At 40.5% G+C, this 25,959-nt stretch overlaps 1 protein-coding gene across 8 annotated transcripts in view; it reads left to right on the plus strand.

Annotated features, from left to right (window-relative positions):
• RGS6 (regulator of G protein signaling 6) overlaps positions 1–25,959 on the plus strand; it is a 249,484-nt gene that overhangs the window by 129,704 nt on the left and 93,821 nt on the right. For 7 of the 8 annotated variants that reach the window (XM_071427215.1, XM_071427218.1, XM_071427220.1 and 4 more), the window contains exon 3: positions 14,519–14,618. In XM_071427215.1, the coding sequence (XP_071283316.1) occupies positions 14,519–14,618 (100 nt within the window). Of the gene's footprint in view, positions 1–2,766; positions 2,994–14,518; positions 14,619–25,959 lie in introns of those variants that run through there. The other variant, XM_071427221.1, reaches the window with a different exon arrangement.

Genomic DNA, 25,959 nt, shown 5'->3' on the forward strand with positions numbered 1-25,959 from the left:
GTTTTTCTTGTAAAAACATGAATAGACCCAGCATTCAGCTGTGGTTGAATGAAGAAATTTCAGTTGACTCATGCTCATTCATATTTGGAGTTTGATTCTTTTACAGTGTATGTGTGCATACATGCATATATTTCCCATCAGCCAAGCATGAGAATTATGTGCATCTGTCCTTAGAGAAGTATTTTACTTCAAATAAGTCTTGGCTTTTTGTGAGTTGCAGGGTTCATGTATTAATAGAAGGATCCACATTTCATCTTTCCATCTTAACAAAAACGTGACATTATGTCAGAGCAAGAAACTGCTTGTAGTAGAAATGAAGTGGCAAGAGAGGAGAGTAACTGAATTGCTCTGAAGTGTTACTGAAACTTACTGAAAAGCTCATTACTCAATCTACCTGAAAAACATAATAACTTTTGGCTTCAGGGGCTGGTCAAAATGAAAAAATGTTCATCAAACCAAGGTTGTAGCTTAAACATCTTTATCTGCTCTCTGTTAGCAGGTTAGGAACAAAGTGCCCCATCTCTTTGTAGTGTTCAGCTAATTAAAGGGACAGACACTAAAAAAAAAAAATAAAAGAAGGTTTTGCTTATTTATTTGTGCCCATCTCCTCTGCTAATAGACAAGGACTGATAGCATCATAAGGTTCATGAATCCAGAAGCAGAGTGTACAGCAGCACTGAGCTCAGAGCCCAGCCATGGTTTTTTCTGCTGCCTGATGTTGGACACAGGCAGCCCTAGTCAATTCTCTTTCCCTGTGACTGATGGTGGAGTGGCTGCACCTTTGGTGCTGCAGGAGTGTTTTTTTCACCTACCATTTCCTGTCACAGCACCATCTTCTACCTCAGAGCTGCACTCCAGGAGGGAGCAGTTATCCACTGCAGCATGGGTGTGAGTGACCACATTTGGCTTTCAGTTTGAAAGCACTCATGGTTACTGTGCTCCTCTCCTTCCCCAGGAAAGGTTTCAGATAGAAGGCTCCTGAGCTGTTTATCTAGCTTTCATGTGTGGAAAAATGAAGGAAAGTGAAATGTGGCACCGTATTTCAATGCAAGCAGCACTTAGCCCTTAAGTGCTGTATGTCCTCAAGTCCTTGGACAACTGCACAAATGAAGGGGGGAGGTAGTGGGGCCTTAGGGGCAGAATCTGGCAGTTGGATGGAAGATCAAATCAGGTCGGATAAGGGGTATAACAGGTTGCTAAGGAAGGAGGAACATAAAGGAAAAAATATTCTGGAGTAAGTTTCTTGAGTTCTTTTGTTATTGGTTTTTTTTCCTTGCTATGCGAGTTGGGGGGAAAAAAAGATACAGAAACCCAACCCACTGCTGCAGAACTACATAGTTTTAGTTGGGGGTAGAATTTATGGTTAAAAATGTATAATTTTTTTTGAAGCGAGGAAGCACTAAATAAATTTCTTTGTGCTAGTTTCATTCTTATCAATAAGAATAATTATAGTAATTTTCTGTTCTTTTTTTTGATCAACCTGTAATTGTATTGCTACAAAAAGTTAGTGCACTGAAACATGAATTGCTGGAAAGCATGCTAGGTATCTTTTAATCCTGTTTCAGAGCTACTTTTGTTGTTTTGTAGTTGAACAGAGAAAAAACTTGGGAGATAATACCTTAGAAAAAGGAAATTATAGAATAGGTAGACTTTGATTCTGCCTCAATAGTGAATAAACCAACACTTCAGTGACGTTAACTGATCGGAAGATGATTTTATAGCAAAGTGAAACCCCCTTATATGCTTTTGCTAGTGATTTACCATGAAACACTAGTGTCAGAGTTGGCACTAATAAGATTTAACAGCATAGGGGTACAAGTCAGGCATGCTGACATGTAACTCCTCTGTATCTAAAAGTCAAAGTCATATTTCTGAGGATCCTAAGTGTTTTTATAAAAGCTGGAATGGGAAAACAATTTAAGCATCATAAAACAATGATCCCTGTTTATTTAGTAAGCCATTAAATGTATTTCCCATCTGTGTGTAAAATTACTTTCATTCCATCCTGGAATGGGGAAGGTAAATAATTTTAATGTGATCTGTGATTTATATTGTAATTCTAGGTGCTCAAAATTCATTTTTATGTGTTGTTCTTAGTATATTACTCTGTTTCAGTGTTTGAATCCATGAGAACTACAACAAAATACCACATCTCTCAGCTGCCATTCTACAATTAAAAAAAAAAAATCAAGTCTTGTAATATAGTTATGTATTCAACAATTCCGTCTTTTGGCATCAAGCATTAACATTAAAAGTGTAGTGAAAAAGACATTCTGGCAAACCACTCTTGTACAGCTGAGATGTATAGGTGTTTAATATTTTTTTCTTTAGTCAAGCAATATTCTACAAGCAAAGTATACTAGTACAGAAGCCATTGGTTGGGGAAGTAAGGTAGAGTTAAAGTCCAAACTGTGTTGTAGAACCAGTTGTTCCTGCAAAATGAAATTTAGCATGTTTATGGTGTTATTACCTGTGCTAGATGTTTTCTCTCCACACCATGAAAAGAGATCTAATTGAACACAAAATCCATGAGAAAACTTATGTGTGTCATGCAAAAGATTTACTATTTATGTTCTAGAGTGAATGCTTTCTTTGTTTGAAAGGAAGGAAATCCACCCATGGGTAGATACAGACATCATATGACAGTGATATAAAAAAGGGTAAGAGCAGCTGTTTCATATTCTGGAGGCAGCTCACTCTCCCTCATTTGCTGTATTCATGTGTTGGAACAGCCACCAAGCTGCAGCCACAGGATGCAGTGTCTGCTTTTTATTCTGTCCTGTCCTTTTTATTCTGTCCTGTCCTTTCCCAGTGAATAAAACAGCAAGTTGGCATTACAGGGCCAAAGATGGCCTTTTGTGTTGTCTGCTGGCAGGAGAGGAAGGCCAGAGTGCCTTGTGCTCTTGCTGGGCACTTTTGTGTCGTGAGCTGTGTCTTCAGTTGTCTCTTACACAGTGCCCTGGAGAGAAGATTGTATCATAAAGTACCAAAAGGTAAGCAATACCTTTCTTTGTAGAGTTTCTGACTTCCAGTCCACATGTAGGTCTTCCCTATCCTCCCCTCAAATTCGGAAAAATACTGGTTAGGTGTCAAGAGGTAAAAGAATTTAAAATCAGTGTCTCTGGCAGGGTTCATTTTTAGCCATTTGTGCTCTAGAAAAGTGCATGAGTGTTCTGTAGGGCTGGAACACCTATGATTCTCTTCAGAAAATGTTTGACAAGTATTGTGAAATAGGGGTTAAAATAGCAGAACCTCATTTGTGCGTTAGCTGCATTAAATGCCAGAGTTGAATCAAACAGCAGTTTGAGGCTGAGATTTGAAAAAAAATGGATGTGGCATTGTTTTATTAACTGCCACATGTTTACTGCAATGTGTTCTTTGATTTATTATTAGCAGGAATTTGGAAGGAAAACTTTAGGAGTGGGGAGGAGAAATTGGTATCTCTTTTTATATTAAGAAGGAAAATAATTCTTTTTCTAAGGTGTTATAAATTTTTTTACCTTTAGCAATATCATTACTAAAAAGTTCAGAGCTAACAGCAAGGGAACCACTGAATAAATCATAAAATTGGTGTTGAAGTAAATAACTTCATCCATTGAAGTTATTTACTGTATATATATATATACAGGTGAAGACTGTAATTGAGTTGTGGCAGAGCTCATAACTACTGTTTGATTTGCAACATTTTCTTTGCCAAAGGGAAAGCACCAGTTAATCTTGGCATAATAAATGATAGTTTCAGTGCATGAAAATGTCAACAAGTCCTGTACTGATGATCATGTTATGAATCATGTGCACTTTTAATGTATGCATTCTACTGAGCAATCTGTGAGGTTTGGGTTTTCATTCCAGCAATAGCTGCTATCAAAGTCAAGGACCAAAGCACTTGAGTGGCTCAGTTAAAGAACCTCTCTGAGTCCTATGTTACGCGAACTTTCCCATCAGCATAATTTAGCATATTTGAATAAATGAATTGCCAAATGAAGATAACCTTTGTCAGACAATATGCAATCTGTTTTGATTACTGCTTGGATTTTAAATTTTATCTAATATTTTTCATTTTGGTACTGCTCACTAACACATCAGAGAGTGAAGTAGAGTACTTGAAAAACATTTCTTTGATAATTGCTAACTGCCCAAATGTTATCATCTCACTAAGAGAATTGCATCCATACTTTGCAGCATTTAGCCATGGTGTGGGTGGACAGCAGTGGGACTGCTTTTTGTTTGGAACTCCTTCCCAGAGCTAGTACAGAAAGTCACATAGTGCTAAAATCTTCAACATTGTCTCTTTGTGGGTTGAACCAAGGTGTTTCCTTGGTGTTTCCAACACTTTGTGGTCATAAACCAATTTTTTTAATAGATGTATTTAAAAGGTATTAAAAAGCAATGTGAAGAAAATAGATGGATTTAGATGTATCACAAATAATTAAGTCTACATTCTTTCACTCGCTGACAAATCTTCTCAAAGCTTCTACTTTCCCTCTGTTCTGAAATTTAAAAAAAATTACATTATCTTTTGTAGTGGTATCTTTTCATCCTGAGTAGAAACTTTGGTGGTTTTTCTTTGTCTTTGTCTTTTTTTCCTGAGTATTTTTTTTATTTTTATGTGTAAAAACAATATTAGAAATTACAAGGTGACACTATCACAAGGAGAGGAAGAGAAACCAAATACAACCTTTTGACTGTTGTGAATAGGATTTCTTGTCTTTCCTGTAGTTTATGAACTTCTCTGCTTTATATGGTCCACAGCATTTGGGGGCAAGAGGGATGTAGCTTATCTTTATTGTGGTAGGGCACTTTGCAGTGCAAAGAATTAAATGAGGTATGAAATGACCTGTCACACTGAATTATGTGTCACAGTATTACATACACAGAGGAATGCTTGGGAAAAAAAGGTAGAAAAATATTCCTGAAGCCCCACTTTGTTGTTGTTTTGAAGAAAAACGTTTGGTTTTGTGAGCAAGTATATATATTTCTGCCTAATTTATTTTAGGTAAGCCACAGAAACCTTTTGAAGTAGAAAGAAGAGATATGCTGGATAGTTTCCCTCATCGATTCATTTGGAAAGTTGATGGTAGAGATTTGGTACCAGTGCTACAGCTTCCCTGCAAGGAGCAACAACCCCAACTTTTATGTCTCATACCAGAAATAATTTACAAACTACTTCCTGCGTGGCTCCAAGTATCTTCACTACTGTGGGAGAAGTTAGGAACATCCTTATGAAGCTTTGCAAAAAGAACATAAAATGGTAGTACATTGCATTTTTTATTAAATAATAATATTCTCAAGCTTGTCCTACTTAGTTTCATCTTGTTTTGCCTGCAGTTGATAGTGGTTTGATGAAGCTCAGATTGAATCAAGAAGTCCACAGTGTAAAAGTCTTGTCTTATGATTCATATATCCTCCTTTTCACTACAAATACCTTTCTGTCCTTCCACAAGGATGTGGACACAAATCTTCCTTCAGCTGTGGGGTCTAAATCAAAGTACAAATTTAGACCATACCATTTAAAGTAGAAAATAGTCACTTTAAATTGGACTGGGTTTTTTGTTTTCTTCCCCTGTATGCAGAATAAGGTCAGGAATGAAGCAGATAATTTTTCCCCCCTTCAACTGCAGAGTTTGCTTCCTGTTAAATATTTATTAGTGGCATAAAAAAATCTATTTTGCTTTTAAAAAGTGTGACCCAGAGAACAACACAGCCTTCCCTGAGTGTTTGAGGTGATACAATGCTCATCATTATTCAGATATTTAAAGAAAGCAGTAACAATGCCAAAACCCTGACTGAGCATCTACCAACTGCATCTTAACTTCTTGTCTGCTTAATATTTATGCATCTGTATTTCATTTCAATAAATAATATATTTAATGAAATACATCAGAGCAGTTAGGTAACAGTTGCTGCATTTTGTAGCAAAGGGAGAAAACACTCATGAGGAAAACTTGTCTTTGCACCTTTGCTCAGCGTTGCTTGAAGTAATTTTTGCCAGACCCAGGGATGGCCTTTTGCACCCTGTTGCATTGAAAGGCTCACTGTCACATGCCAGGGATGCTGGAAGAAGGTGGCTGGATAGTTCTTTCCTCCCCTGCCTTGCACTGAAGCAGTCAGGATGGGAGGTGAGCAACTCTGTGATTCCAGCTCCTGAGTAGGATGATGGGACTTGAAAATATTGTCCAATTCCCAGCTTGGAAAGTGTGGATGTGAGTTCACCTGGGGTTGTGGATTTGGTTTGAAGTGATCTGGGTGCAGTCCTAACCAGGTCTTCACTTTATCAGGATTTGGGGAGCTGCAAGTTCCTGAGTGGTAATAGATTAGTGACCCACTATTGACTGGCATTCTTCTGTCTGGAAGTGCCCTGTATTTCATGCTCCAGAGGAAAGTGAGCTTCCTCTTTGAGGACTGTGTTTATGAATCTTCGGTTCAGCATCACGTGGGGAGAGAGGTGCTGTTTTCTCATGCCAGGTCAGGCACAGACCACAGTGTAATACTAAGAAAGCTTCTTATGTGCTGCTTGTAAAGTGGCTTGAATAAGTGTCCTTGAATAATGTTACAAATTCAGGGTGTGGGAGCTGATCCCCAAAAGAAGACCTGGCAAAATCAAAGATGTTGAAACTAAACTTATTTCTGGAATTTGTCAATTCAAGTTGGTTTGTGCAGGGTTATGTAGGATGGCAGCAGAGTCACAGGTTTGCTTCTGAGCATTGCTGAGATTTGGTTAATGTTCTTCCCCCCCGTGCCCTGCCTGCAGTGGGTTGGACAAGGGGCCAGGCCGTGTCCCTGTGCGTGGGAGCAGGCTGGGAGGGCTCTGCCAGGTCACCTACAGCATCCTGTCCTGCTGCAGGCGCCCCATGAGGGCTGTGCTAGCACGTCTGCTCTGCTCCTCATTCGTCACTGTATGAGCAGTCTGGAGACCTGCATAGTTTTACATTCAGGGCAGTGATGCAACAGAAGAGAAAATCTCTACTGTTTCCATGGAAGCTTGTGCGTGGGACGCTGGCTGGAGCGAGGCAGCGATGCTGTCAGTCCCTGCAGTCAGTGACTTCAGTAAACCACATCAAAGGAAAGCATCTACTCCTATGCTCCCACAAACACCTCTTGTATGGGGGCTATGGTGCATATGTTTCCAGAAGTGCAGCTCTAGATTTCTTGTTATAACTTCACTTCTTCAAATTTCAACCCATGCTGCTGCTTTGTTTTGAGTCAGTCTTCTTTCTGCAGATAGTCATTGCAGAGCACTTCAGATTTATCCATTCAAATTTGCTGAGGGTGGCGTGGTCAGATGCAGTTAGTACTAGGTGACTGGTGACCTGTGAGAAATGGTCTGGGAGGTTCTGTTCTGTCACAAGCTGGCAGATACAAACAGCCCAAATGGTGCCAGCACCAGTGCCTTCCCTTAGCAGCACTGTTTAAAGGACACAGGGACTAACTTCTTCCTTTTTTCCCCCAAAGTGGTGATTCCTTCAATTCAGATGGCAGACTGAAAAACAGTGTGTAGATCATTCCATCCTACAGGTTTCCTGGCTGAAATAATCTTTGCATTTATGTGTTTTTCTGTGCATAGATTTGCATAGTTTGTTAAGTTACACAAAAGCCACATCTATTCAATAAATACTGTGTGGCAGAGGTGGTATTTATTTTTTTTAAATATGACTTTCTTTACACCTCTGTGAAGTCACAATTCTATGGCCACTTGGTTTCTACTGGGCTTTTTTAAAAAATTCATATTGTCTTTTCATTGGATATTTATGACACTTTCCTACTATTTAAAAAAGCTTAACACTTCTGCTTATGGAACAAAGTAAATATTTACCAAAGTAAATATTTGGTCTATTTTGGAGCTAGGCTTAGAAAGTTTCTAATTAGAGCAGTTGTTCTTTCAATGGTGTAAGATCTCTAAAGCTGATTAGGTGCATATATGGGGCATCTTTGCCATAAACGTAGAAAGCATGGGGAAAAAATGCAGTGCTGTTCACAAGACACTTCTGTTATGATGCATAGTGGAAGAGAGGCCCAAGGATGTGCAACTGTAATTACAGTAGCACAATCAATAAGCAAGAGATTTTTATTTTTACACAGCTTTCTAACATGACAAAATAGCTTCCTCTTTTAAGCAATTATAGCTCATGTAGAAATTGAGCTCATCGGGAGTTGTCTGTCAAAATGTTTTTAATGAAAAATTGAGTTTGCATAACACTGACACATTGATGTCTTTTGCTTCTTACTGTTGACACTCATGGGCTAAAAGCTTGATTTTTGGGGAGGGAGAAAATTGCATTAGTTCAGCTCATTTGGAGAATCTCTGTTTGCTGAATTAATTTGCTATGCTTTTTTTTCCTGCTGAATATTAAACCCTGTTTTCCAACTGTGCATATAGTGCCTGAGGGGAATAGCTCCAGCTCTCATTTTCCATGACTATGTTTTCTTGTAACACAGCCTAGGCCTGAGCTGGGGGTGCTGTGCAGAGCTGACACTGTAGGCTGTGTTAGGGGAGGCACAGTCTGATCAAAAAACTGCTGCCTGGTACCTTCCAGACTCTGATGCTGCACCTCTGCAGCTGAGTAAGTGTCAGTTTTTCCCTAGGGATTGTTTTGTATAATCCAATTGACGTGGTGAAACCTGTCCCTCCATGTGATGACTTGTGAGTAGATGCTCACTTTTGTGAAGCTCTAGCTGGATTAGCAGCAGCATACAATTAATCATGACAAATGCCTTGGTGGTTGTTTTTCACTGATACCTTCCCATCGACAGTAGAGATATGTAAATGCTAAGGCGTGTTACTGTTTTCAAGGTGACATTATTAGCTCTGTTTCACCATCCAATAAACATGTGAAGATCACAGTTAACACTTCCTGAAACACACTCAAAATTAAGGGAGATATGTAGTATACTCTGCCTTTATCTGAAATAAGCTCTGAAATTTAAAAAGAAGGGAGAACTCCATCAGGAACAGCACAAGTTCCACAAGTGGCCTGACTTCAGCTGTCACTGGACATTGCTCAGGTGGGAAGCAGCCAAATGGCCTTGTCAGCTGACACATCTGTGCTCTGCTGTCATTTGGTTTTCCTGGGACTGTGGAAGGTTGTCAGAGATGGGGAGCATAACTTTCGTAGTTGTGTGTCATCTGCTATTTGAGGCATCCCAAGCCCTTGGACAGCTTTGAATTAAGTCTCAGCACCCCTGTGTAGTTCAGTATTATCTCTGTTACGCAGGAGAGGAGACTTGGACGGAAGCAGATGATGCTGATTGCTGAAGGCCATACCACAATTCTCCATCAGTGCTGCTCTGCCGCTTCCCAGCGTTGTCTCAGAGGCAAGGTTGTTCTTTCTCCCTTGAGGGTGCCAAAGGGAGCTGTAGAGCCCTTATTTTTCAGATTTTTCTTCTTGTTTTTTGAGCAGAGTGAAATTGTCTGGACCAGTGAAGCAAGTTGGCTTCAGGCATCTTGTCAAATTAACTTTCCTTGTCTGTGCATGCGTGGGCTGTGTGGCAGGAGTCAGCAGGTGCAGAATGCACCGGCACACCAGTAGTGTCAGAGGCACTTATGGGAGTAAGAGCTGGCACTGTGAGAAACAGGCTCTTTTAAACTTGTATTTCAGTGAAAAGATCAAATGTGCTTATAATCATTGCCATCATGCTAGCTGCTAACAGACTGATCCTTTGCTCCATGTGACATCCAGCTCCCCCAATACACATGAGAGCTGCCATTGGCCAGGTCAGAGAGGATCTTTGCAACTGCACAGTGCTCTCTCTAACCCTATGCATTTAATGTTGGCACTGATGAGTGATGCCTGGAGACTTTCCAGCCACAGGTTAGAGGTGACAGGAGGCCCCAGGGGTAGGGTAGCTGCTGTGAGTAATCAGACAAGCACCTGGTACATACTGAAATATTCAGAAATAGGCAGCAGGAGCTTTCCTGCAGGGTCTGGGGGAATATGTACATCTAACTCAGATGCTAGAATATGAAAAGGGCACTGTTTTCCTCACTAACTCACAAAATAAAATGAAAAATGGGACCATGAGGGCCTCTGACATCATTATATGTCACTCAGCCACAACTGAGTTGAGCCAGGGAGATCCATTAGTGGAACTGGTGGTGTCTGGGTATAGGGCTGCAGGAGGTGGGAACTGGCAGCTTTTCTTCTCCGTGTGTAACTTGACCTTCCCTCAGTGTGTCCCCTTCAAGGCCAACCTTGACCAGGGCTCAGCAAGTCTGTGTGTGCTAACTTCCAGCAGAAGGGATGCCTGCTTTATCTTGGTGCTGGGAGAAGGGAAAGCTACTGCAAAGTTGAGAGTTGTTTTCCCTCTTAAAATGGTAATGAGATGTTGGGTGACACTGACCCAAGGTTGCCAGGCTGTAGTTGTTGCAGTTGTTGTTGTATTATGACTTAGTCTAATGCATCAACAAAGGTAGTCTTTTGTTCTGTCCTGCCTCAGAAAAAGGACTTCTCATCTTCCAGTGATAGACATCTTGGCTCTGACAGAAATTCAAGGTCTTCTACTTTGTGCCCTCAGCCCCCTTAGGCCAGAAAAAGTGCTGATGGTGGAAAAGAAGGTCTAATGAATACCAGTAATATATGCATTAAATTCTCATCACACTGTGTGTAACAGGATATGCTGGTAACCTCTTATAAACTACCTGCAGTAGTTTATATCTCCACTAATGTGGTCCTGAAGCCAGAAGTCTTTTTCAGTACATTGAGAGTGGGATAATGAGAAATAAAAACATTCTGCATAAAAGTAGGGTGTAGACTTGTCAGCAACCAGTCAGGAGGAAAAGCAGATCTAGTTTGTTAGGCATACATTACAGTGTGTAGCTAACAGTGACAGCAGATACGTGAATTTCTCTGCATTTCTTGTGGAGATACGGACTCAGAATCCACTGGGATGGAAGAATAACAATTCCCTTTACAAAATCAGACTAGCTTGAAATAGCAGTGACCCCCAGCATAGGGAAAAAACCAAAAAGCATTGTTCATTCTTACCATGACTTTTGCTGGGCAGAAATTAGTTCACTGAAGCTTGCTCATTTAGGAGAGATAAATGAGGAATGCTTTATTATACTTTTTTCTGCCTCCTAGCCTGATGAAATGAGCTGTCCAAGGACTCTCATTCCCTGTCTTCATCGAGGGAAGCCTAAGGGGCATTTAATGACATGCAGAAGCTGAAGGGAGAGTCATTAGCACTCCAGTGTATAGGTAACTCTCTTAAAAGTTAAGATTAAAAGCTTTGATGAAAGTGACCTTCACAATTCATGTGCCCTCTGCTTTCCTCCATGCTTGAAGCTCTAATGATCACTTTTTTTCTGCTTTGTCACTGTAGCACTTATTTTGTGAAATATTTCCGTAGCTCAGCAGTAATTTGGATCCAGGGTGGATCTGGCTTGCAGATATTATGTCTGCAAGCATTAGGTGGGTGCAAAGCAAAGGTTGGTGTAAAGGGTCAGATCTTCTCTTTGTAGAGAACTGAACAAAACCTGGAAACATTGCTAGATACAGGTTTTTAATATTTTAATTAATACTTGATTATAACTTTAAGAAAGGATAAAATTATCATCAAATATTTCTTTGAGTATGCCATGCTGTCCTCTTTGAGCAGGGCAGAAATTTGCTGTAGAGCACAAGAAAGCATGTTTGGAATGGGAAGAGTATGTAGAACCAGGGGCTTGTAATCCTGTGGGCTCTTGGGTAGCAGACTGAAAATTCTGGGCAGGCTGTAGGAGGATGCCGTGTGTATTCATGTCTGGATCAGATGAGAGGATGAGAGAGAAAGGAGGTGTGGCATTTGAGTAGAAAGGGAAGGAGAAAAGCAACATCCAACAATTTGAAATAAGGAGAGCAGTAAGTGCCACTAGTGTAGTCAGGCTAGAAGACAAGAGTAAGAAGGAGCCTTTTGGGAAGGAGTTATCTCTAGGGTAGCGTTGTTTATTTTTTATTTAAAAATGCAGTAGGTATTTGTAATTGTAACTGAAACTGAAATTAATGGCCCCATTTGAGACACCAATGCCTGCTTGATTGATTGAAATGGGAAATAGTTAAGGTAAAAACAATATATCTTTCTTTTAAGATAATTAAAGTTTTATTTTGCTTGAAATTGAACTTTTCTTGTAGTGTTAATGATATAAATGATGCTGGGGTTCCTTTAGCTTACAGTGAGCAAAAGAGTAAAAAGTTTATTTTCCAGCATGGAGGTAATTATTTTAGCTAATTTTTCATTCTGAACTTTTAATTCAAATAGAAAAAGAGAAAAAAACAGTTTTACCAAATGTTATTCTTATGATTCTTGAAGCCCTAAAGTGTTCCTGGAGACATGGGGTACTCATAGCACATTTCAGAGCAGTTTCCTCCTAATATGCATGGAAAAATCTTTTTCTGATGTCAGCTACAAGTACATACAGATGAAGTATGTGGTTGGTAACACAGAGGGATTTTCATTGTCTTGCAAAAACAGTTCAGTCTGGCTGACTTTCCTGGATGAAGTCTAAGACTCAGAATGGAGTCAGGTTCTTTTCAGTGGCACCAAGCAATAGGATAAGAGGCAATAGGAAGAAACTGATGCACAGAAAGTTCCACCTGAACATGCAGAAAAGTGGTTTTAGTGTGTGGGTGACTGAGTGCTGGAGCAGGTTGTCCAGAGAGGTTGTGGAGTCTCCCCCACTGGAGATATTCAAGATCCTGGATGTAATCCTGTGCCATGTGCTGTAGGATGAACCTGCTTGAGCAGGGAGGTTGGGCCAGATGACCCACTGTGGTCCCTCTTGGCCTGACCCATTCTGAGATGTTGTGTCCATGCTTCGCAGGTGACTGAGCTGCCCTGTCATGCCATAGGTCTGATCTTGGAGTGCTGCAGCCTTTTAGGTCTGGGTTAATAACAAGTGATGCTGTCAGGCTCCTCTCAACAAAAAGAAACGCTTTTTGTCCACTCTTTAGCAGAGCAGTTACCTCTCCAGGTATCCTTAAACTGAAAAAAAGCCCAATGCTTTGATCAGCAAACAACTTTGCATAAGGCTCTGGCAAAAGGGAGAAGTGGTATGAATTTTCGTGGTGATTCATTTGTGGGGAAAGTATCATTATTCTATCACAAATTAACTGTGTAGGTACCCAAAGCTCATGTAATATATTGAAAATGTCAGGATATTTTCATCTTTGTGATTTCATTCCCGCTGAGAATTCGATCAGGACGTGTTAAATTAAAAGTAATATATAAACAAGGTGTGAACAGTTCAGTTAAGTGGTAACCTGAGGTTAAGAACACAGTGATCAAATTCAGTGCCTGAAGTTGGCAGGGAAATTGTCTTACCACCTTGGGAAGGCTTGAAATTAAACTTGTTTTGAAATGTAGGTGTTAAATCTGTGAAAAAAAAAAAAAACTCGCTTGCATATGTAAATGAAGTGGCTTCCCAGAGATGAAGAGAGCATGTTGAGCTCTGGGCTGCCTTTAGGAGAGAGAGGGACCACGCTCCCACGATGTAACCCTTCTGCTGTGGTTCTGTTTTGTAGCATCTGTAAGGAGGAAATCTTTTGGTAAAATCAGGGCTGTGCTCCCTGTCTGGCTGTTCTCAGCCAGCTGTCAACAACAGAGGGTGGGGCTGTGCTGTTGACTGCTTGAGCTAACCGAGACAACGGCTTTGGGGTTATTTTTGTTGGGCTTCTGAGACCTTATTAACTTGAAAGGAGTTTTTGGAGATACTGAATTTCTGCATTGCGCTTATGTTCAGTTTTTTGTTCTCCCTAGCATTGCCTTCAAGTAAATGCATGGCAAGTAGCCTTAAAAGGAACAAAAATTCCTTCCCATTTCAGGGTAAGCAGGAGGAGGATTAAGCTCCTTCCCCCAGTAATTGGATCCTCTGATTGCCATGGCTTTTGAAGATGATTGTGTATCTTTCTGTGTGTGATAGATTATTTGTGTGCCTGAAAGGTATCTTGGCTTTAAAAATCCACTGAGTTTTCCCCTATAATAGTTTTACTTTTGGTTATTTACTTTGTGTGCTGACCATGGGACATGTAGCATTCTAGCCAAAAAAAAACGAGGCAGGGGAAGTTCTCCTGCCGCTGTTCCACCTTAGACTCTTCTGAAGACATAGAAGGTTAGTGACTGTCTGCGACCCTTTGGAAAATGAAAGCTCTCCCAAGGTTACAGTATTGAAGATTCAAATTAATGTGGGTGCAGAAGGGAAAGTGGACTGGATGAGAGCCTCCTTAAACTGGTTGAAGTGCAGTCCAGTTCATCCGTGGAGCAAACACTACCTTTCTATCACTCCTGGTTAGCAAAAAATCACAGTTGTAGTTGGATTGTTTGTATTAACCATTGTCTTCAAAGCTAGTCTATGTTATCTCATGCTTTCTAATCTCAGGGTTTAAATTTGGGCAAGTAGCAGTGTCTCTACCTCTGTGTTTGTGCAGTAATACACATGGTATATTTGACACCCATTCTACCAGCAGGGCTCCAAAGCACTAATGGTATATAAGTGTTAAAGTCACCATTTTGCATGAACCACAAAGTATTTCCTTTCTTTTGGCAGATTGAAGACATTGTTACAAGAATGCAAGATGACAAAACAGGTGGAGTTCCCATCCGCACTGTCAAGAGCTTTCTGTCCAAAATCCCCAGCGTGGTCACTGGTAAGAACTGCAATTGGCGGAGAAAAGAATGTGAGCTTGTACTTGCTGTCTCTAAGCAAACATACTGAAGCCACAAAAAGGAAGAGATGTGAGGAAAAAAAGCCCCCCTCTGCCTAATTTTTCTATATGTTGTTCTGTTACAGGCTGAAGTAAGATTCTTTACACCTGAACAAAGATTCCTTAGTTCTGTTTTAGTAAACAAGCATTTCTATTTCTTTGGGGTGAGTTATTAAAAAAAGTTATGTATCAAAGTATCACCAGTCAGAGTTATTCCCTGTGACAGCGGTAGGATAATCTTAGGTAAGAGGTCAGGAAAGAAAATTGAAGTTGTTTCCTTGCTCATAGCCAAATACTCTTACTAGGCTTTGATCGCAGGTAGAGGAATGTGAAATACCTTTTATGCATGTGTGCTGCTTTGTTAAAGCTCCGTGTACAAAAGTGTGGATGGTGCAAAACGGGGAGTCAGAGTACAAAACCATCCCTCCACATACTTCCAGACAGAGTATTTTCCAATGCAACGAAGACCTCTGCCATTGATAGATGATGAGTTTATTCAGGGTGATGTAAATTGTATGGAGGATTTGTACTTGGGTTTCTGGTACCTGTTTTTCACTGACTCAGTAGTAGTGCTCCTGAAGGTTCCTGGGGAAAATAACCATTTATCTGATTTGAAAACTCACTCCCATAAGCTCAAGTCTGCAATACACAGACTGGATGTCTTAAGATTCACTCAGCTAAAAGAGGTTTCTGATATTCTGGTTAAAATTTATAGCTTTAAAAAGGTAATCAATCTAGTCACCAAGCCACTGCTTGTTACTCAAAAGGAAATAGGAGAACTCACAGGAGTTTTAAACCATGGTCAGCAGTTCTCTGGCATGATGGAAACTGCTCCCAGTTCTGGAACGGTAACTGCAATTGCATCGTCTTGAAATGGCTGGTTTTCACAATGCAGAGTATTGTGAAAAGATGAAGATAAAATAAGAACAAAACCTCTCTCCAAAGCCCATAGAAATTATTATATTTCAAGGGGAACAACCTCGGTACCATTCCCTTCAGGTGATTTGAAAGCAGCTCCCATGGATAGTTCATGAAGGCTCTGAATTTGAAAAGTATGGGAAAATAACAGGCCAGTGGAGAGCCCAAAGTTTTCTCCATTTGTTATTTTTCCTTTCAGATGCATAGACCTCCCTATTTGTAGACCAAAACCAAAAGCAAAGTATGTATGCTATCAGTGTTGACTGCAATAGATAGGTGAAGAGGCAGGAGCACCTACATTTGAATGGAAGCTGAGGGCACTGGGTTTGTTCAGGCTGGGGAAGGAAAAGCAGAAGGGAATGAGAGGCTACAAAGACAGGGTCAGATCCTTTCTCAGGAGTGCATGTTGGAAGTACCAAAGACAATCTGCACAAGTTGCAGGGAAAGAAATCCCAACTAGATTTACATATAGGAAGAAAGTTGTTTATGGTCAGGCAAATGAGCATGGGCCCAGTGTCCCAGAGGAGCTGTGGAACCAGTGTTTTGCAGCTGTTCAGAAACTTCTGGGCCCAGCTGAACTGAGCAGTCTGACCTAACTGTTCATTTGGCCTTGCTTTGTGTGAAGGTTGGATGAGACAACTTTCAGAGAATCCTTCCAACCTGAATTACTCTTACGGTCAGTGGATACTCAGTTTTAGTGCTTGTCTAATTCCACACAATGTAATGAACACAGGAGAAGAACTTGTATTTTCAAAAACTTTGTACTTCCTCTTGGGAAGAGCTCGATTCTAGACCATGGCGTTCTCACACACTTTATTTCTACCTGAAAAATGGAACAGTAGCACTGAGATGTGATTTACTTGGCAGGCTCACAGTGACTGTGATTAACAGGGATTTATTTTTGCTTGACACTTCTATTGTAATTGCTTCTCACAGGAGAAATATAAAATCTTAAAGGAAAAGAAATATTACAGGAGTGCCTCAGTGCTCCAAACAGGCAGCTCTGTTTATAGTACAGTGAAGTGGGTGTTTGATTTAAAGTTTGAATACCAGGGAGAGAACTGCTCCTCTGTTTTGCTTTCATCTGTCCTGATGCCTTAGGTGTGAATGAGGTATTGGGTAACACAAGGAGAAAAAGCCTCAGGGAGTTATCAGTAATGGTCCTCTCTTGACAACAGAAATCTGGGAAAAAGGATGAAAAAACTTTTTTTGAATGTAGGATGAGTTTGTGGAGGTATGCTGTGCCAAGGACACATTTCAGTCTGCTCTGGAAGTAGATTTTCCTCTCCCCTTCCCAGTCTTTGGCTTGCAGTAGGTCAGTCAAAGGAGAGCATTTCACACCATTATCTTCTTGGTTAGGTCTTCACTTTTATAGGCAAGCCACAGAGAATGAAAGTAGGATGGGACCAGTCTGTGTGGCTCCTGTGTGCATGTGTCAGACATCGTCCAATGTTCAGTTCAGAGTATGGAATATAGAAAAAAATGCCTGAGGGCAGATTTTGAGTAGTGCTGTGATCCGTGCCCAGAATGGGTTGTCAGCCAATGCACATAATGGCAGCTGCTGCAATAAATGGAGTCGCACGTTTCTCTTCTAGTGAGAAAAGATTTTCTCAGTAAAGCTTTTGTTTCTGTAGATGAATTGTTAATTCTGTTTTCACAGTTATCAGACTGTTGTAGGAACATCTCATTATGCTAACCAGCAACAAAACTGGCTTTCTTATCTTTTTTTCGATTTTCATATAATTGCATCTTAAAAGTAACCTCATTTTTGGCAGGAGGACCAAACACGTATACTTTTTTCTCCCACTGGTTCAGACTTGGTCTTATACAACATTGCCAAAACAAGTCAGAAGGAAGTCAGTGCAGCAACAGCAGAGCTTTCCAGTACAAAAAGCCTCCTTCACGCTTCCCAGTTTGCCACACATTCCCAATCTTGTTGCAGATTCTCCTGTTTTGTGTCCTGTCTGATCCTGTGTATCAGCGTCTTTGCTACCATAATCCAAGGGAGACATGCAGTCTAAAACCTTTGCACAAGTCTGCCCTCCTCCCAAGAGGTTTTGATACAGCTTCATTCTGATCCATACCCCTTCACTTGAAGCATGGCTGTCCCCACAGCTCCATTTGGAATGATACCTTGTCCCAGCAGCAGTCCCGTGGCTGGTCCCTTGCTCCTGCACTGCTCCTGAGCCTCACCAGCACTCACTTGTCTGCCTGCTCTGCTCCCAGCGCTGCCTCCGTCGCTGTGGGTGGATTGATGAGTTATGTCCTGGCCCTCCTGGCTTGGATTGAGTGCTGCCATGCAAGCTTAGTGCACACAGCCCTGCCAGTGCACTTCACTCCTGTCCTGCCATATCTGTCTTACATAAGCCCTGGACCTCTCTCAGCAGAAAGTGCCAGTTTCACTGAAATGTGCCAGATGGCCTGTCGCTACTAGAGACTCATGAGCTAAGCCAAGTTTAAACTGCTGTGTGTCTCTGTCTGAAGAAGCCAGCATGTGTCTTGGCAAGTGCCCATGGAGTTGTCCCAGAACACATCAGAATGTCACTTACTCAAAGAAAATGCATTTGGCTGGAGTATGGAAATCCCATGGTGTTGTGAAAGAGAGACTTTATTATTGAAAATGTTCCCTGATGATGTAGTTCAAAACAGTCAAGTTCTGCTGGAGAACTTTATACACCCATTGAGAAATTGGCTCTCTTGAGGCCAGTCTGAGTGTGCTTGTTGCCTTTTCCCTTCAGAGGAGGTCAAGCACATCTCTCATCCAGATATAGCAGTCACAATCCCAAGGGAGAAATAAGTTCCTCATGTCCAGAGTTTGAAAGGCCCCTGTTCAGGTGAACTGTGCAAAAAAAAAAAAGGTTGTTGTGGCATGGGGAACAGGCTTAGGACTGGCAATGGTGGCAAGAGCCAGCATCCATCACCTAGCAGGGCCTGGAGAACAGACTGCAAGGCTGAGTGCTTGGCCAGAACATTTGTTTTCTTAATGCTTCTTTTCAGGGATAGAACTTGCCTTAGTGCCTTATGGAAACTACAGTCATTGGGACCAGAGCCTCCATGAGCTGCCTACCAATAGATTTGGCTTCCCTAGGCTGTCTGTCCAGCTGCTTGCACCACCCTTAACACAGGGCTTTCACTGCAGGACTGAGTCTGATACAGATTTCCCTCAGCATTTGGGTAATTTTGTTCTAGATATTCTGTCTTTCCTCTGTAGTTCTGCTTTGAAAAATAGGACACTTGAAAAGTGGTACTGACTCTGTTTCAGACAGTTAATAGATGTAGATAGTCCCAAATCTAAACCAAGTTCAATCTTCTGCTCAGCAGGAATTAGTCTATTTAGTTAAAAAGAGCAAAAAAAGGCCACTAACAGACAAACAAAAAAAAAATTTCCAAAATTTAAATCAATATCCAAACTAATACTGGGTGTTTACAGATTTGTGAAGGATATAAAGAACATGCTCATGGGTTAAAATTGACATCTGTTTATATGTGCATACTGTATAATTTTTGATGGTTTTCCACATTTCTAAAGAGCAGATGCTGCACAGTAAATTCAACAGTTTAGCAATTGCTTGGTGGAAACTGGCTTGCCAAATACAAGTTGGTTGGGCATACAAATCTATTCATTTCTCATAAAAAATCAATTGTTCTGAGCAAGTTGCATTTAAACTAATTCAAGTGAAGACTAGGCTTCTTCATAACAACTTACATTTCCTTCTTTTATGCATCTCTTCAAATTACACCCAGTGGAAATGTAATCCCTCCATCCCTCAATAAGAAGTCTAGTATTTCAAAGCTGCCCTGAATCACACAGCATTAGACATGTCAGCAATTACATGAGTAGTGCATGTCTTGCAATTAGTTTTTTTCCTGTAGCTTTCTCTTAAGCTCTCTACTTGCATGCCAGGAGACAAATTAACCCAGTTAAGGAGTCAGACTCTTATGCTGTGTTCGTCCTCAGCTCCCTCCTCCCCTCCCTTTTTCTCCTTAACTGCATCCAGCTTCCTACCTTTCAAATGGTGAGAAGGATGAAGGAAGAGAAGATGAAAATCAGCTCCCTGAAGTGTAGCAATTTTGTGCCTGTTGTAAAGATGCAAAGCAATACCTTGAGTAGCAAAAGCTTAAAGGATTTGATTTCCGAGGACAAGGGGGATAGCAGATTAATCAAATAGGATGTGGTCATCAAAGAAATAAGAGAAAGCAATCAGAATTAACATTTTAAACAAGGGATATGCATTATATCTCTCTGTGCATCTGCACATGTGTACACCTAAATGCATGTAAATAGTGTCCAAGTTTTGTTAAGAATAAGCCCAAGAGTGGTTAAGTGTTGTATGCTAGAAATAACCAAGGACAGGTTTATGCATTTGTAGGTGCTGTGCAGAGTGAGGACTGCTGGTGTTTGTGTATCACTGCCCTCTGCTGCAGCCAAGCTACTGTTCAGTTCACATCATGCAGCTGCTCACCTTCCTCACAAGTGCTGCGTCTGTGTTGTGCTTTCCCAGCTCAGGGGGAGTGCATGTGGTGCATTTTGTGTCCTGCTTGTTCCATAGCAGCGGTCCTTCTGTGCTGTGTGGCATAAACCCAGCCCAAATATTGGGGTATGTGTGACTTGACAGCTACTCTGGGCTTGAAGGAGAAGGATGGTTTTCATAGCTGGCTGTTTTCATAGCTCACAGTGGTGAGTCATTCATAATTCTTCATCCTCTTCAGGACTGCTTATCTCTAAAAAAGCATGCTTGTACATCACATGAAGCTTATATAGCCCATAAAAATGTGTGCATGCACTGTGGAATAAATCATAAATGAATAAATGAAATAAACCATCACTTAAAATTACCAAAATTGGACACTCTTCATAACTATGTTGTTTCATATGACAGAACTTGAAAGTAGTTGCACCTGAGACGAAAAATATTGGAGGAAGTGCACATCACAGCAGGGTGTGCATTAAAATTTGGCTTAGGCCACTGAAACACTTAGAAAACCCATCCTGAGGCTTTAGTTTTATTTCAGTCAATAAAAAGGTTTCTTAAGTGCTAAAGCCCAGAATATTATGAGAAATTTAACTTCCATAAATTAGAATTGTGAAGGTACTTCCTGGTCCTCCTTGTCCTTGCTGTATTTGAACCTCTACACCTGTCAAGTGAAGCTATGATAAATCAGAGACTTAAATAATTATGCTGCAAGGATATTCCTGTGGCCAAGGAAACGACAATGAAAAATTACCCAAAGCACCAAATGATCCAGCTTTATCTTTCTGCTTTTTCTGGATATCAGAGATTATGTCAGAAAGAAAAGTAAACCCAAGACAACCTTCCAGTCATGTAGGCAAAAATTAGGCCACAGAATTACAATTTTTCTTATTTACGAACATGATTATAAAAATGGCTGGACTGGAAAGCAACAAATGAGAGCTATGAGCCTGGAACAAAGCAAATCTATTAAAAATTGCCTGGTATTTTTTCTCTACCAAAATTTGCTTTTTGCTGAAGGACTTTTCAGTCTTGCAGTTGAGACTGAAAGCTGGAGTAGAGACAGATTGCATGACAAACTACCTGTTGAATTCCAGTGTTTAGATGAATTGGTAATTCAGCTACAATAACAAAAAATATTAGATATTAAGAAGGGTCTTGTTGCTGACTGTAGTTTTATTCTGAAACACAGCATTTAGCTGATGGAATATTGTGGCTAATGAATAAAGCATTAAAAAGAAAAGTCAACAATATTTCAATGCCTGTAGAAATACATAGGGATGAATGATTAATGCTTTTCTGCATTCATCTCATCTTCAAAAGCACAGCTTTATTACACAAGAGATGTAGAATGAAGAGATGTTTCTAGATCTGAATGACACAGCAAAAGAGCAGAGATTAATTATAAGAACTATGTGGCATTGTTTTTTGGATGGGAGTGCTGAGCAGGCTGCACTCAAGCTGCAGTACTTCGCTTCTCCAGTCTTCATAGCAATCTGGGAGTTGTGTGGTGAAGGATCTACTAACATGGGTTTTTTTTTTTTTTCACACCTCTTGCTTTGTTTCTGCCCTTCCTCCAGAATTCCTGTGGGCTGCAAAGCATCAGATTCACAGCAGAGCAGCTTTGCTCCTGCTGTGCCTGGGAAGCCACATCCCCCCTGAGGAGGATGTGGGGCTCTGACCCTTTGACAAGCCGGTTTACTTTGAGCTAGTGTAAAAGCAGCAATATATGACAGCACAATGATAATCAATAGCAATGAGAAGGCACAAATATTTGAGTAGATTGAAAGCCATTACTTTGAATCTGTTGCTTTAATTCAATGCCATTCCAACCATTAGGAAAATAACCAACTCATATTATTGGGTAAATACATCTGACTCTTTATTCTATGCATAGATTCTCCTCATTGTTATCTAGAATTCTTTGGCTTTTTTAAGTCAATGTAATTTTTAGGGTATTATTTATGGGCAGATTCTAACTTGCATTTTAATTAAATTTATTTTGCAAAAAACCCAAGAGTTTCTTCTAGGATTTAAATTTCCTGACTTTAATCAGTGTGTTGTTTTAAAGAAATGCAGAAGTTAGCTTCAATAACTGTAAATCCAGGCTCATAAATAACTTCTACATGTTAGGTTTGATAGGTGAGTATTGTATGTTTGATATATCTCAGTTACAACATTGAAGTTACTATTAATGTAACTCTTGGGGGTGAGGTGAAAAAGAAGGGTTGGCTTTGCTTTTTTGCTTTAAATAATACAAAGAATTACATAGATCACCAGTTTATTTTTACTACCATAAATGGCCAGTAATCACTGCTGCCGAAAGCTGCCTGGGCAGTGAGAACACATCTCCACAGGAGGCTGTAGGCAAAGGAGGTTGGCATGGTTCTAGATTGGACAAACTAGGGCCTGCTCGTGTGAATAAATGGTTGATGAATATCTTGTTTTATTCAACCTGTTCTAGCAGAAATACACAGCTCTTTGGTCTTTTATGTATTTGCACCTGAAAGCGCCATAGATTTGGCTTTAGAACCTTCTATAAGAGCAAAGAGGAACACAAAAAGCTTTCAGGCTTTCCATGCATATCCATTGCTATAAATATATACATTTGCATGTTTTCTTTGGCTTTTTTTTCCCTGTGTGGATGAATCTCTCAAAACTGCATGCTGGCTTCCCATGGATTTGTTTTGAATATGGTGTGAACTGATGAGCTTGGATATTTTTGATGTATGATTCACTACCACATGCAGAGAAGAAAATTGTATTTTGGTCCTGCAGAGCAATAAAACTAAGCAATTAGGTCTTCGTTCAGTTAATTCCTGTATGGTGGCTGGGTACTTTCCCACAAGAGAGTCTCAGGATTCAGCTCTTGCAAGGTCACTTGCACTGTAAGAATTTTCTCCATGTAGATAACTCTACAATATGACCAGGACTGCAGACTAACTCTTACCTAGGAATGAATAATAAAACTGACAGGAAAACTTTGAGAAGTTGGTAATGTAACATGCTAAATATACTCATCGGCAAAAAAATAGCATAGGCTGATGAGAACAGTAACTCGTGTTTCTAGCAGTGGAAGGTTTTACATCCAATTATTGTAGGGTGTTGTGTGGTATTGCATGAAAATTCTGTTATTTTTGCAACTATTTTATTGTGGATAGGATCGTCTCTCTCAGTGGTTTTATTGTTAGTTTGTTTGTTTGTAAACTCAATTGTAAACTCAATTGCTTGCTGGCTGATACCAAAATGGTTGTCAAAATCACTGAGTGAATAATTTCTGATGAGTTTTCCTTTCATGATATTTTACTTTTGCCCTAACTATCCAGTAAATTTCATTCCTATTTCCTGAATAGATTAGACTGATGGGAAACCACACTTTTTAATGAATGAGATCTGCCAAATATCCAGTGTTTTGTTGAATGCTGTCTATGTTTTTTCTCTTATGAGAGAGACAGTGACAGGTGTGCTTTCTAAGGAAGCAGTAGTAGCCATAGAAAATAAAAGTTACTATGTTCTGATTAAATTTTGATTACAAGGCTATCATTACTGAAGCTATTGAATTGGACTGTGGCATATTCATCAAAGCTTATTTCTTTTGTCAAGCATAAAACTCCCAGAATCTGAAAACAAAATCTTTTAAAATGTGATTTATAATTTTGCACTGCAGCATCTCATGTTCATTGTTTACGCCATTGCTACATGTGCAGTACATTAGAATTTGGTTTTGTGTTTCTTTGGTTTTTTAAGTAGGAAGAGTTGAATTTAGAGCTCCAAAAAACATTAGGTCTTTGACACTTCAGCCTCTTGTTTCCCAGTCTCTCCTTACATCCAGGGTTGCCCCATCATAGATGCAGAATCCAGCACTTGTCTTTGTTAACACTTCATCCATTTGGTGATTACCCAGCCCTGTGATTTGTCCTGGTCTCTCTGCAGGACCTCTCTGTCTTCAATGGAGTCAACAGGCTCCTCCCAGTGTAATATCATCTGCAAACTTACTCAGTATGCCTTCAAGTCCTGCATCCAAGTAATTTTTGAAGATGTTGACATGAATTTGCCATAAAATGGAGCCCTGGGGAACCCCACTAGTGACCAGTCACCAATCTGATATCACCCCATCCACTATCACCCTTCATGCCTGACCCGTGATCCTGTTGCTCACCCACCACTTGATGTGTTTATCCTGCTGGGTGCTGGACCTTTTGTCCAGAAGGATCCTGTGAGAGGCAGTATCAAAAGCTTTACTGAAATCCATAAAAATTACATCAACTGGCTTCCTTTAATCACCTAGGTGGGTTACCTTGTTATGAAAGGAAATTATTGCTGTTGACAAGCAACAGATCAAGGAAGGCATCTTTCCTAGTTGTCACCTTTAGTACCTGTATCATGAAGTTACCATCCAGGTGTTCTGGGGATCTTTTGAATCTGTTTGTGCCAGCTGTGGGGTATTCCTGTAGTACCTTGGCATGTTTGGGCACCATCTCTGTCAATGACTTCCTGCTCATTTGCTCCCTGCTCAGCCCATTAGGCTGAGGTGACTGAGGCGCCTGAGGCAGAAGTGTTACTGTAGCCAGGCATCATAGAGGGAGAGCATCCCCCTCACAGCTCAGGAATCCCCGTGGCTGGGTGCTGGCTCAAAGCAGGTCGGCCGGGAATAGACATGAAGCCTTGAGCTCTCTCCTCTCTGTGCTGGGGGAAGTCCTCTGGGAAGCCTTGATGCCTTCCTGAGGCTCTTAGCATCATTATTCTGTAGTACTGCTGTACCCTTCTCATTCCTGGCAAATTTGTAAGGGTTGCGACATTATAGTTAGGGAAGAGGGGGGAGAGATCAGAACAGTCTCTAATGCAATGAGGGGAATAAAGATCACGAGTGTACCTCTTGCAGCCTCTCTACTGTAGTCAGCCTGCTTCTGGAGCCCTGTGCAAGTTAGTTAGGTTTGAGCATAACTTCTAATTAGGTATCTGGGTCATGTTTGACATGCTCTTGGTTTGGCATTGACGTTTCTGTGCTCCTACTTAGCTCTAAATTTGCCAGCTGTTTTCCTTAAATAATTCCACTTTCCACTAAAGGATTGTGTATCTTATGTAATTACACCCACAGTAGTGTGAGGCCAGTCATAGGGACACAAAGGTAGAAATAGCTCAGCATTTTACACCAGCCTTGGCATTCCTTAATGGAATCATTAAAATTTGGATTCCCATTTCTGCTGTGACAAGCTTCTTTAGCTCTGCTGAGCTCTCATTCATAACATCTAGACATTGTTAGTTTAGATGCAGCTCTGGAAACAGCTGTCCTCTGTTGCACTGAGTCCTCTAGGCCTTGCCTGTCAATCCAGAATTGTCAGTCCAGATTAAATTCCTTTTCATTACTTCTCTTCAACAGTCAAAGGATTTGTTACCAGTCTGGATAGATTCAGGGATGAGTTACATGAATTTTATTCAAATAGTCTCAGGCCATTAAGCATTTTCTGAAACAGGGATTCACATTATGTGAGCTAAACTAGTTGCAGCACTTTAGGTGCAGACTGTGAGGGCACTGGAAAAGTCATGCTGGGGTGCTGAGTACCAGACCAGGAAAAAACTTTGCATGTGCAGTGACATGCTAGCGATTTGTCAATCTGAGACGACTGTTAAAGCAGGGTTCATTCCATTATAGCCCATGCTGTTGAAAGAAACTTAAAAAAAAAAATAGATGTTTCATTTTGTCAGTCTCTCTTTTCTGGGATTCCTGGGCTATTCTGTTTCTAGAAAAGGCATTGCCCATTTTAGGGACAGTTTATTTGAGAATTGCATCTGCATATTGCAGTAGGTGCCTTACTATCCCATTTTTAAAAATAATTCTCTTTTAAAATTAAGAAATCCTGATGCTGCTCCTCCTAATTCACTCTTTAGTTCCT

Source organism: Agelaius tricolor, unplaced genomic scaffold, assembly GCF_023055355.1.
Source record: "Agelaius tricolor isolate 1412-34295 unplaced genomic scaffold, bAgeTri1.0.p SCAF_5, whole genome shotgun sequence".
In the NCBI taxonomy this organism is placed as follows: Eukaryota; Metazoa; Chordata; class Aves; order Passeriformes; family Icteridae; genus Agelaius; species Agelaius tricolor.